This window comes from Morone saxatilis, unplaced genomic scaffold, assembly GCF_004916995.1.
Source record: "Morone saxatilis isolate NCDOM2014 unplaced genomic scaffold, NCSU_SB_2.0 Contig12, whole genome shotgun sequence".
NCBI lineage: Eukaryota > Metazoa > Chordata > Actinopteri > Moronidae > Morone > Morone saxatilis.
Genome location: NW_023339674.1, coordinates 23775414 through 23789571, shown reverse-complemented (window position 1 = coordinate 23789571; position 14158 = coordinate 23775414). Strand labels below are relative to the sequence as shown.

General features: G+C 39.2%; 1 protein-coding gene across 2 annotated transcripts in view; it reads left to right on the top strand.

Moving 5' to 3' along the window:
• The window catches only part of LOC118322248, a 72951-nt gene extending 59319 nt beyond the window's left edge, over nt 1-13632 (top strand). For both annotated transcript variants that reach the window (XM_035653882.1, XM_035653881.1), the window contains exons 4-5: nt 4545-4750; nt 10286-13632. In XM_035653882.1, the coding sequence (XP_035509775.1) occupies nt 4545-4750; nt 10286-10508 (429 nt within the window). In that variant the 3' untranslated portion in view covers nt 10509-13632. The remainder of the gene's footprint in view (nt 1-4544; nt 4751-10285) is intronic.
• The last annotated feature ends 526 nt before the right edge of the window (nt 13633-14158 follow it).

Here is a 14158-nt window from a genome sequence, read left to right as displayed (position 1 = left end):
TTACAATAAAACTTGTATGTTATTATTGCTGGTGTCTGATAATATATCAGTTACAGTCATTTTAATGGCAGGTCAAACATGTCTGACCACGACCATACAAAGATAATATTGTATTTGTGCCTTTGTCCCTTTTGCTGTACCACTGTGACAGCTCTGCTTAATTAATTATCTCTGTGCTGGACAATGTGTTGTGGTTGTTCCTCTGGAGGGAGAGGGGGTAATGTGGAAAATATGCAGAAAATGTATTTGGGTTGACTGTCCGGCTATTAATAATGATTGTGTTTGGATAAATAGTGCCCTACTTTCAGAATCTGTGGATCTAAATATTCCCAATAGGCTGCTTCCCTCTTGTATTGATTGATTGGAATAGTGTTTAAAGGTCATAGTCATAAAACATCAGGATGTAATTAACACACTGTGATTTTTAACCAGTGGTTAATGTATTTTGTGTTGACTTTTTAAGTTATAGGTTCCTTCTCAGTCCAGTGTTTGGATTACCACGTGTTATTTGAATTTAAGATTTAGGAGGAAACGTAATTTCTGATGAGACAGTTTTCCTTACCAGAAAGGGGCAGGTAGGTCTGCCAGGACTGTGATACATATCCTCATATAATGTGTTTTTAATCATGGTTTCCTTCAGTAAACATATTGACTATTGTGTCTCCTTTTCCTTGTGACCACTAGCCTCCAAAATGCTAAAAACCTGCATAGATTCCATGCAGTCGCATGGACACAGGACAGACGTGATGGTTAGTTTCAGCTTCTTCGCAGATACTTCATTTGGCTGAGGCAATACAATAGGCATACTCAGCTGCTTTTAACCGGATTCAAACTGGCTTGGCCTTGATATGACTAAAAGCTGAGGTACCACTGATGGATGGGACACTAACAGCTTAATTTAAAAGCCAGTTTCAATATTGTCACTAAAATGTGCTGAATTGCTTCCAGTCGTCCAAAAATTGAGGACTGACCACCACATTTAGTACCATTTTTAATAGCTTGTGCTATTAAGGTCCATTCTTAAATAGCAAAAAAAGCCTTCACTGTGTGGCAACACATTCACTGTGTTGTTACCTAGGGAGTTCAGTCTATTCACATTTCCTCTAAGATTGAAAACACGTGTTTTGGTTTGTGAAGACATTTATCTGAATGTCTGAGCTTTCTTTGGCAAAAAGGATGGAATATGCTTAGTTTTTTCTCTTTCTCTCTCACAGCCTTTGCACCAGCAGAGACATAAAAGAAACTGGTTTTCAATATGAAACCAAATGCCAAAATAATATACCAAATTCAACATTAGCTTTTGATTTATTCTGTATATATTAATGTAATAATTCAGTTGATAAAACTTAAATGTGATCATCTTTTTAAATGTAATGACCTGACTGTGAACCTGATCTGCACCTTCAGCTTGTCAAGAGTAGGCTGCAGCCATCGATTATTTTATTAATCAAGTATACCAATTCTTCCATTGATTAAACAAGTAATCACATAATAAATACTTTTGCTTTATTAAAGTCATTATAGAAAAGAGAAAATGAGATTGTCAAGTGAACAGTTAGCTAGTAGAAGCTATGAGTCAGGTTAAAGATTTAAGATTCCCTAAATCGGAGGTCTACCAAATACGTTTCAGAGCTGCGGAGCTACAAACTGCACGTGATCAGATGATCGATCTCGTTTTCTCGTGTGATATTTTTCTGCGGCGGAATAGTGAGTTGTAGCTGCTAACTAGCTAGCTTTTACACAGTGAAGCTTTTACGTCATAGTAGGCTAGTTTGGTTTTACAATAGAAATACTGTACATAGTTTTCATTTTGTTTCAGCTTCAAATTATTCCAAACTTTGGATAACTTCTGTCATTTTCTCTGGCCTTTCTTTTCACCCCTCACTTCACCCCCTTTTTTTTTGGGAGCTTTTTCCATTTATTAGAAAGGACTGCTAAAGATAGAACAGAAAGGGGGTAGAGAGAGAGGGGATGACATGAAGCAAAGGGCCACAGGTCAGATTTGAACCCACAGCCATTGCAGCAAGGACTCTAGCTCAGCTCTACCAGCATCAGTGATTTGTTTGTCATTTTTCAGAATCATTTCAGCCCTAGTCAAGAGTAATACTAAAATCAACCAGAATGTTTGAAACATTTTTTTCTAAAAAGACTACATTCGTTTGAAAAAGAAGCTATTTTACTGACTACAATGGCTCAAACCCAATTGACCCAGTAGGATAGGATGGAATGTGACATTAATATTTGGCTGTAATGTTTGTCTGACGACCCTTACTATGCATTTATAACAAGAGTCTGTAATCTAAAAACACAAAAAGGTGTTTGGTTTGCATTTGGCTGCACCGCTGTTCCATCATGGGAAGGAAAAATCACCACAAAAGAACCCGATATGAGTAGAAACCACAACCCAGTAATTTAATCAGAGCGACCAAAATCAAAGGAGGCAAAAGTTCAGGATCTGAATGCAATGAAATGTATCAGTTCCTTAGAACCTACTGACATAGCTCACTTGTGGAGGAGCAAGCCTAGACAGAAAAGGCTGAGTAATGAAGATGGATGCATTCTGTTATCAGGCAGCCACTTACTGGGGCCTGATGTAACCTTAAACATTGAGGATAGCTCAGTTGCACAAAGAATCTAATTAATGAATAGCAGCCATGAAAGAGGACAAGGCAAGTGTGCATTTGCAGATGAATTCCAGACACTAATCAAACGCTGTTCAAGTGGTTTGGTTTGTCTCCAGAGCAAGGCGATATTTGGCGAGGATTTAAGGCAGTGTTTGCACGCTGCCTTAATGACTGCATGCGTGCTTCAGTGTTTTTATGTATGTGCCTGTGTGAGTATTTACGTTGTTGGTTTTTTATTTATGGTTGACTGTTTAAGTCGTTTATACAGTTTTAGTGCCAAGCCAGAGGTACAAAGAAAGACTGCATGTACAGAACAGGTGTGAGGTTGCATTATTGAGTTTATTCCAACAATAGGGGTTTGTTTACTCCATTATGGGGTCACACTACAATTACTTGGATTTACTATATGGGGAAAACGTGTCCTGTTTTACTCCACTGTTGCTCAGTGTATATTGTTGTTTAAAGCTGGAAAAAAACTACATAATGTAAAACCTAATGGCCTCTATATAGTTGTGTCAAACAGCAGGTCACCACCACCAGTCATGGCACATTATCTTGTAATTTTAGGGTTTTAGGGTGCAAAAATCTTGTCTTAAACCAGTAGGAAATGATTTAATGTGCTATCCCTGAACATTGCCAAAGTTAGACAATAATTAGGCCAAATCCTTTTACAGTTGGTAAAGATTTTAACAAGAGTCTGCTGGCTCCAGACCTCTAAATCGCTGCTAACATCTCCTACTTGTTCAGTGATTTAAATAAGTCAGGTGTTGTGCCCATTAATGGCTATTTCAGCCAGCTGGAGAAATAGTCTTAAGAATGGTTAAGTCATCTTCCTACATAGGTAGGTACCTAGAGCTACATCCATTAAAACTAACATCCGAAAATAATCACAACAAGCCTGGATGAGATTGACACAGCCGTACAGGTTGGTGTAATTTACAGAAATAACAGTACTTTAACCGTTATTTCTTCTGCCTTTGAAAACGGTGTCGACATAGCGGATACAGCAAAATAAAAACAAAACAGCCCCCATTCCTAACCATAAATCAGCAAACATAAGTACAACGTCAAACTAAATGTCTGAAGTGAAAGGATGGGTCACACAGTCTGATAATCAGCGTGAGGGCATGGTCACACAGGAGCAAATTCACATCTTCTCTCCATGTGTAAATCAACTCAGGGGAACTTTGATGTCACAGGCTCCACCAATAGCAAAGAAGAACTGTGTTTAGACCTAATTGATTCATTTAAATTTAGGTTTTAAAACGTTGCAAAAAGTGGCTGAAACGTTACAAATGTTATGTGTGTTGACAGGACAGAACGTGGAGAATCATTTTCCCATTGTATCCTATATGATTTTGTTTCACATTGCCAAAGATGCCAAAATGGTGTCTTTTGTAGTTTGTTTTTAAGAGAAATAAGACTAAAATCTTAAATCGGTTTTATCAGACCATATCTCTCAGGCCTAATCAGCATGCTGACATGCTAAAATTAGCAACAGTTGTCATCGTCATACAGCGATGTGGATGTTTGGCATTGAATGGTCCCTGTCTTAGTTTAGAATGTTAATATGCTAACATTTGCTAATTGGGGATGATAGGAATGTCATTTGTTTTGTAGGTATTTGGTCATAAACTAAAGCAATTAAAATGAGAAATTTTGAGTGATGATGGCGCTAAATAAAGTAAGGCAACCACCATTTTTAGATATTTCAGTCTGGACAGAAGGGGTGGACCGACCGGCTGCAGTGCTATCCATCGAGCCACAGTGTAATGTTACTAAAACCCTTTTTGTGGCTTTAGATCTTTTATTATATTTTATGCATCTAAGACTGGAGCCATTTTGATGAATGTTGAGGTTTTTCAGTGCTTAGTGTGCTTGTGTGGTGATTGGTCTTGCTTTGCTCTTTCTCTTGTCCAGTACCAGCTCCAGAGGAGGTCTCCGTGGCGCTCAGTGAGCTTCCGGTGGCAGACGTGGCTTGTGCTGATCACTGCGTTTGTTCTGCTGGGTCTGGTGCCTTATGTTGTTCACTGCATGATGACTGCCTTCACTAAACCTCCTCCTCCCAGCACCTTTAAATTGGCAGCAGTCTCTTTTGGCCTGCTGACAGAGATCCTACTGATCAAGTGAGTATTTTATTTTTTACTCTGTATTTATTAACCCCCATATCTGTACATTTTTAGATTAGAGGTGCCCTTGGTCTAAACTTCGCACAACACGCCAAACACAGTTCGAATATTAATGATTAAAATGATGGTGACGGTCTCTCCACTCTGGTTGTAGTCTGGTCTTCGATGTGTTTTCATCTGCCAAATACAAACAATATTTTCAAGTAACATTTCATTTTTATGTGAGTTTCAAAACAAGAAGCGGTAAGTGTCAGCGTCATCCAAATAATCGTCTCTGAAAACAGGCTGTTGTCCGACCCCCAACACCACCCCACCTCTCTTGTTTTCACTTAGTCTTCTTTCCCATTTTGATATTGCTAATTGGAATGATGCCTGCGGTACTGTAAACCATTAGTAAATGAACAGTCTGTTTTTATCAACATCTAGCTTGTAAATAATGCATTAGATTCCTGGCATAAACAATATCTACTCTGTGATTAGAAAGCAACATATGGCTGATACTGTAATCAGATTACAAATACATTTTATGTAATCTGTAATTGCCTAAAGCAGTAATTCAATCAGGCTGCAGATTATTAAAAAATACTTACTGGATTACTTAGAAAAAAGAGAAATAACAGCCCTAATAGTATGTTTGAAAATAAAACCACACTTTTAATGTGACTTTCCTGAATGACCTTAATCAGCTGAATGCTGGCATTTCAACAAACTCCCCTGCTTAATACATTTCATTGTAAAGTATGATGGTAGTAGTAGAAGTAATGTAACCCCCCAATCACCATAAACTGCTTTTCGTGCCAGTAGCCAAATTAAAACTTGGTGTTCTACATCTGTCCTTCCTCCAGTATTTGTCTTAACTAAAATAAGAGGCTGTTTGTAATTAACTCAACAAGGCTCGTAACTTTTTTTTCTCCCCATTAGATGCATTTGCAAGGAATGTGGCTAGTGAACTGGTAATTAATAAATATGGTTGCACTGGTAATGTGCTTCTGCATCATTATGTTGTTGAAGCCCTTATCCACGCTAGTAATGAGCTGTAATTTTATGACAGGAAATTGGTTTGTTTACAACACACGAAGCAGCTTCAGACGAGCTACATTCTTGGCAGATCTCGGCTGCAGGTATTTGTTCATTGTTTGAGCTGAACGAGGTTCAAATATGTTGTCATGCTAAGAGTTATACTGTTAAAACAGTAACACTTTGTTAATGTGCATGAATCATTCAGAATAGCTTAACATTACATATTTATGTTGTTTTGAAGCTTCAAAGCCCAAATCCTAAATGAATACACGCAAAGCATTCCTTAGATTATAGGTACTGTATGTTATATGGAACAGAAACAACCATTATATACTGTACATAAACAATACCTGTCTACTTAGCATGCAACATACAACAGGGGAGGCATCCCACTGCACCAAACAGGTTTTCTGCCACTGGATGCTTACATTATTACTGGTACAGGAGGATGATTGGTGGTTGCCCTTATTAGGATTGGTGGGCCTCACAGACCCGTGCCCCATGGTGCTTGTGCTGCCTGAGATGTGCCAGCCTCCTGCTGCCCCCTGTCAGGGTGCATCTCAGTCACTCTTCACCCCTAGGGTGGAAGTCCTTGTAAGGAGCAACCCCCTCATCCCTCGCCCACCACATGGCCTGTTAGTCTTTGCAACAGGGATGAGACAAAGATAAACGAGTAAACAGTTCAGAGGGACCTTTTATTATTACCTATGTGTTGATTTACACTGACTAAAATGTAAGTTATTAGCAGGTATTTTATTACCTTCCCAGTGACTGATCCCGTCTTTGGTACCTGTTGTCAGTTGCCATGCCAATGCTTTTGTTTAGTTTGCAAAGCATTTAAATATTCAACTTTTGTCTTTATCCTCCACTTCTAAATACATTTGATGAAATATGTTAGTAGACATAGTAATGAGAAGTTATGGTAATTTGTCAATTAGTGTAATGCTTTTTATCTCCCTCTTTTTAGGGATAATGTACCTAAAATTCATTTTTTTTTATTGTTGACAAATCCCACGAAAAGACCAAAACCAACAAACAAAGCCTAATATATCCTATCCCTCTGTGCCACAGAACCCCATTGTTATTAAAAACACATCAATGAACCACACTGTTGCACTGTAGTTTATTTTGACTCAGTCCCACATACTGCTGTTGTAAATACTCACCACAGCACCAAATATGTACAGATGAAAATAGTCCCCAACAAATGCATTATTTCCTCCTGTTTAACTAACGTTTGCTAAAAACTACAGTGCCCAGCTGTTTTCACTGAAATCTTAGTGAGCCTTTTTTGGGAGCCATTTTAAACAATTGACCAATGGGCTTCACTGAATTTGCTGACAATAAGAAAAATACTGAATAAAGTCAGACTAATTGTAAACAATAATTAGTATGTTTCTGTTCAGTGTTGTGTCTTTCTTTAGTTAAAAACTAAAGTAAACTGTACTGCTGTTAAAGTCATTTTATCATTAGACAGTAGAAGCAAAAAAGAAAAGAGAACACAGCAGCTTTGGGGTCAAGTGCTAAAAGCTACAAATTAATGTGAAAGGAGCATCACAGACTACTCGCAAACTTCTTTCGAATCAGTCCTTCTCATTTCAGTCCAATTCTGTCGCACTCTGGCTTCTTTTCGACATTTTAAAACTCCAAAATCATCTTTTTTGCCTCCTCCTCGCGCTGCAGGTCTGTTATTGGACACATTCACAAAGTCACATGGCATTTGTCAGGCTTGAACTGCCTTTCAGAAGGCTGTCACACAATATGCACCCTCTCCTTCCTTTACTGTCATGGTGAGAGTTGGGGCGCTGCGACAGTGCCCTGACCACGCAGCTCTGCACTGTGAATTTTTATATGCCATTGCCTGGAGGTTAGAAACTCTCATTATGCCGTGTTAGATTTATTAAAATAGATTATGGAAATGTTAATTAAGTCATTAATTACATTATTTAAGCAGCATTGACAGATAAGGGTGTGTGTGTATATGTGTGTGTGTGTGTGTGAGGGGGGTGTCAAGCTCCCTGGGTGGTTTAAAAGGATGTGATTGGTGACAAGGGACACTGTGGAGATGGCGTCTAACCGCTAGCGCTGACATGATACAAAGTGGCCTACACTGCTCTCTCACCTCACGCTACTGTCTACAGCGGTTTGTATAGCTGCCTGAGGACGGGTAGCTCATCGCCCTTTTGCAGATATAAGTGTACACGAGGGTACAAATGTGCTTTTTTTGATGTAGCAACTACACATAAGCTAAGAGAATTGAGTCCCAGAGAGAGCAGAGCAGTAAAATAAAAGTAAAAGTATTTGCATTGTGCTTTACATTTTCCATTGTGTGAGCATTTGGACGAAGCATTTGCTGTGACATTTGAGCAAAGGCCTCAAACCATATTTCCAAGCTGTTCCTAAGGAAAACACAGCAGCACAATTGTGAGATGAATTACCCAGGAGTTGATACTATGGACTCTCTTATCTGTTGACAGTTTAGTTACCACGAAGCACAAGAAATGTGTTTTCCAATTCTCTGAGAATTGAGCTTTTCTTTGTCCCATCAAACCTATATTAAGGGAGGGAAAATTGCTCTGATCACACTTGATAAGAACAAATGATAGATGTTGTAAACAAGCAGAATGCTTCAATTCTGATCTGAGACATCGATTTGCCTCAGCAGCCAATTACTATGTGGACTGAGGTTATGTGTTCAGTCAATCTGCTGGGAGAGGGATTTTGTGTTTGCCGTCCAGTGTATTACTTTCTACCAAACAGTTTCTAAAAAAGTTAAACGTTGACTTAAAAGTTGAATTAAAATGTATTATTAAAGTATAGGTAGAAATAATGAGCATCAGTCTTGATTCCTCAGGTCCTCCATCAGGTTTCCAGGCAGTACTGGAAGGTGTGTGTCTTGATATTAAGTGGCTGCTGATTGTAGGAAATGATATGGTATGAGGCTGTCCAACCACCTCGGAGTCAGGCCATCATGATTAGCTCCTACATCAGTCAAATGAACCTCATGATAACTAAGTCATTGCTGTGATAGTATGCACCAACATGAAGAATCACATGATAGCACTCAGCACCCCCGCAAGACTCAAACATGCATATTTGTCTTATGTGATAGCAGATGAGAGAACAAAGTACCACACTATGCCTTTTGGAAGGCGTCAATGTTTTTGTTTAGTTTTATCATTTGTGTTTTAGGGATAAAAGTTTTATTGTAGAACAAAATGTATGCACATGTGCTCGTTACTTCTTGAACATTGCCCACAGTGTGCCTTGGTAGAGGTACTTGGCCAGTCACCAGACAGTTAGATACTGTAACAACCCTGTCTCCTAAGAAGACGTCCATATACAACACATTTACATCAGCAAATGTGTTATGTGTCAAGTTATGTTTTTATAAATGTAAAAAAGAAAAATATCTGCAAAAGTCTGTTCACTGTCCCTGCAAAATGTTCATTCATTCATCATTCATTTCCTACTATATGTGCTCCCAGCAACTTATTATGTTTAGGTAAGTTAGGGAATGGTTGCGGCCTATAAGCGATTATATATTTTAAAACCCTTGAAGCAAGAGATGAGACAATTAAAACAATGTCAGTTCAATATTTAGTAGTAGTAGTTTGACATTTTGGGAAAATAGATGAAAGGAGTGATAGCACTCTCATATCTGTTCATTAAATAAGAAACTACAGCTAGGAGACATTTAGCCTAGCTTAGCATAAAGACTGCAAACAGTGGGCTAAACTGAAAGGTAAGAATGAAAATAAATAGCTGGAAGATGCTGAAACATTAAGGAGAACTGCAGAATCTGGAGAAAATTCCCTGTTTGGTTCGTCACTACAAGACAAACCTTTACATTTCATCCATTGTTATAATAAAAATATAAATTAAAGCAGCTTTAAACAAAGTGCTAGCAGCCTTAAAGGTCCTGATAGATGTGCGGGTCAGTTTATACGTATTATTAGGTGTCTGCGTAAGTAGGTAGGCAGTCATACATTTTGGGCTGCACCTGGGCGGTCCTCACAGACACGGGCAGATGACAAAATTAACACCATTCGGACCCTTGCTGCTATGTGGAGAACTTTGTGAAGTTCTACCTGCACAACTGTCCACATTCACCTGGTCTGTATGACTTCTCTGCAGAAGTCATGCATCCTGGACTAGAAAAAATGTTACCTGTGAATGTAAGATAGAAATATAGGTATAGGGTTGAATAAAATGTATACTTTTACTACATTGTTGCAGGTTCTTATCCTTACCGGTCTGTATGTTTAGGTCATATTAGGAGGCCAAACAGCAGCCTGGATTCTGCAGGAGTTTCCCACATACTCTAAAGACTCGGGTAATAGGAGGAGGGGGACTTAATAATGAGATTAGGATTATGTTATTATACTAACAGAGCTATTTGGGATGAGTGTGAATGTTGCTAATTGGACCTGCATGACAGAAATATGTGGGATGAAGCAGTCACACAGTCTGTTCTTTCCTAATCTTTGTACTTCGGTGGTGTTTTCCCAGGTGTCTGTCCAGCTACCTCAGCAGTCGTTACCGGCAGGCTGAGCAGAGCTCCTTCACAGTCCAGGCCAGAGGCTCTGAAGAGGACAGAACGTGCCCGGGCCGTCGGGATCGCTCTGAGGCTGCTTCAGCTGCGGCAGGTCACGCTTCATCAGCGGCCTCACCCAGTCAAGTGGACGAAGGGAAAGCGGATGTGTTTAAGAGTGTACGTCTCAGTCTTTTCTGAACCACTAACAGAAGGAGTTCATCCTTTGGGTATTAGATGTTTCTAACAGCCATTTAAGATATTACATCAGTTTATCAATGTAGCTTTTATGAAATGTTGCACTTTAAAACCTATTTTTCAGGTGTCAAATATTCTTGTTTTCCTCTCTGTCAGACCCTTCATTCACTGGATATATTCTCACATATTGCAAATTGATCGCCATGAAGAGAATGCACGCAGCTTGCATGAGTGTGTTCAGGTTCAGAAAAAAAAGAGCCTGAAATCACTCTCTTTCCTTAATGATGTCCACACAGAGACAATGGGGCGCCGCTCTGATTAGTGTCACCTGTCTTTGTGCATCTCATCAGCTCCATTATGGCTCCATCTCCCATGCTTCTTCTGCTAATTGAATAGCCTGTGAAGTGGTGACGAGGACGGGGGCGAGAGCAACGTCTGTCCCGCTGCTGCCTCGGAAATGAGAGTAAAGCTTCCCAGTGAGACACTACCGTTGTTCTTAAAACCTAAACCATTATCATACAGATAAAGAAAGTGCTAACAAGTAGTACTCATGTTATATTACCATCATATCGTCTATGGATTATGTTCATATATATAACAGCTTTGAATTAGCATCTGCTGTTGTTTTGAGGGGAATGCAGTGCCGCTGTATACTTTGTGTCAGACAGAGCGTCCATATCGGACGCAGCAATAAGATATTCACTCATGGCTTTCAGGTGTATATTCCATACAGGAGTTGTGCATGGCAAAAAGGTATGGGTCTGGAAATACGCTTATTTGCGAGTTGGATAAGAAAACTCAAACTACTTGCATATCTGTGTGGTAAATATACTGCTTATTATAGCCAGTAGCTGGTTAGCTTAGCTTAGCACGAAGCCTGGAAACAAAGGGAAAAGGCTAGCCTTTCTTGGTCAAAAGGTAACAAAGTCTGCCTAGCAGCACCTTTTTTTTATTCGGGGGGTTATGTGCTGGATATGTAAAACTATTCCTTTAAAGTTAAGGTAAGGCTAGCATTATTCTATATATTTTTTGTATTCTCAGCTAATCTCATGAAAAGATGATCATGTTCCTCGAGGCACGGCTCTGCTGCCGACCATGTGCTCACCTGACGATTGTTTGCTGAGTTTATGGTCCTTGTTTTACGTGGATTATCATACATTCACTGGGAGCGACCTACATGTAACACAGAATCTCAACGAATTAAGCATGAGAGTGAATTATTCTTTACCTTACAACGTTCCTGTTCCTGTTGCCTGGAAACTCTTGTCCAACCAGAGTTTCCAGGCACTAGGAACTACACTCACACTAAGTGATGTTTTGGGCCTAAGTTAACAGGGGTACTACGGTAACCTACGATCCATAAGATGAAGGAAACTGTGTTCCGGAGGAGGCCTGAGATAATGATTATAAAGATGCAGCTGCAGATTCCCTTTACCTGTCATCATGCTGTCCAATGTGTGCTCCGTAAGCAATAAACTGGATGAACTCATAGCCAGAGTTGAATATGACAGTCTTATCTGTCTCACAGAGCCTTGGATCAAAGATAACACAACTCCAAAGAGGCTATACAACAATTAGCTCAGACAGAGATCAACATGAATCTGCTAAATCAATAGGAAGCAGCCTGTGTATCTAACTGGGAAAAACATTTTTGCATGGCAAAATGCACCCGCAAACCTAAATTTTAACCATCTCTTGTAAAACTTTCCAATGCAAGATTTTGGCAAATCACTGTAATTCTCGAGAACATGGCTGGTCCAAATGTTAATGCTCGTAGAGAGGCTAGTGGAGAGTAACCTTGACGCCTCTCTTATTCTGCAGCTCAACCTGTTTTTATTCTTGGACGTTGTAATACGAGTATTTACAAAAATCCTTTAGCACTATACGGACTGTCCTATTTGCTTTACCCGATCTTTGCTTTGGGAACATCCCAGATACCTCTAATGCTGTTAGCCGTCCACCCCTTGGAAAATGGGACCACATTGTTATTCACCCTTTGGTAAGTATGTAATGCCACACCTCCTGTGGGGTTATTCCAGTACTTGTTAAACACGCATAGTGCCTAAATCATGGAAGCTCACAATCATTAAGCCTGTGCCAAAAAGCCAAACAAAAGAATGCTGAATGACTCTTGACCAATAACCATCTCTTCCATCCATTGTTCATCCACAAACTTCCTGTGTGGCTGAGTATTTGGCCCAACAAAACACTCTTCAGACGTGGGGCAAAAGTAGCAATTTGAAGATCAATGTTGATAAGACTAAAGAAATGATCATTTGTGCCAAGTAGGATTTCACAACAGAGCCTGTTGAAACAATTAAGGCTTTATTTCGACCCAAAGCAAAGTTGGTGATTGCTAGAACAGTGGAAAGACAAACCAAGGCGGTTTTAGTGATTTTTATTGAGTTTCTGTTGTCAAATTTTGTCAGTGCAGCTTTGAACAGAGTGATAGAACGGCTGCTTCTTGGTAAACAAAAAGGATCTTACTCTTTAACAAAAAGGTGTATCTCTGTATGGCTTTTTACATACTGTTGTCACATTTTTAAGAACAATCTGAACCTATCAGTGGCAAAGACAAGCACTTTTAGTGGACGTACATTAACGGTGTGTATTTGCTTATAAGGATTATGTTGCAGCCAGCTTCACAATTGCCGGCTGCAGCGCTCTTGCTCAATACTGGACCAGTTTCAAAAATTATTGTCCCCATTAGTCACTTAGACACAAAAATATGGGAAAATAAAGTCCAGGTTGAAAAATATCTAAGTGCAATCAGCATTTTAAACTAAAAAAAACAGAGCCACAAATCTTGCTCCGCAGTGTTTTGTGTTTTAATGTTTTATGCTTTAAGTATTGTATCCATAGTTTTTACTTTTGTACTGCGTTTCCACATTTGTTGTTATTGGTTTTATCTGTTCTCATGCTGCTTTTATATTTTGGTGAGCCAAAGACAATTTTCCATTCTGATGGACAATAAAGTTGTATTCAATTCTATTCTACAAGACCAAAGCCAAAAACAATGTGTCAGTCTGGCTTTCAATACCTACTGACTACCCTGTCCTATCTGTGGCTCTCAGCCCCAAGCCCACTGGTACTGAAGATGTAAATCTTAGTAACAACACATTTACCAGTTTGAACTTTCTTTTATTTTAAGCTCAGAAGTTCTCGTAAAACAGCAGGGCACTGTAGTTTGTGGTGAAACTAAAAATTTTTTCAGTCGCATATTATAACCAAAGAACACAGTGCTGTGTTCCTGTAAATGAAGGAACATGTCACCCAGTGGGTAACAGTGGGTCCAGCTGAATCTGATGGGGAAGCGATAATGAGCTCTACGGCACAGAGGAATAAGATATATCAAGTACTGGAATTTGGGATTTATTGACGATAATGAAAAATAAGGAGAATAATGTCCAGCCTCAATCCTTTAAGAAGCAATTTCACCCGTCGAAACATTAATCTTTATTGAAATTGGGTATATATGTAGTCGAAAGTAAAAAAATTTTGTTTGGTGCTTATTGACCGAGAAAAAAGTGTTTGTAGTCTCACCCCCTCTAATGAACCATTTTACATCATTGAAGCAGGAATGCACACTGAAATCCATTTCCTCCGTCTAGGAAAAAATGAGGAAATGGTGCATCGACCATCTCCAAAAATAT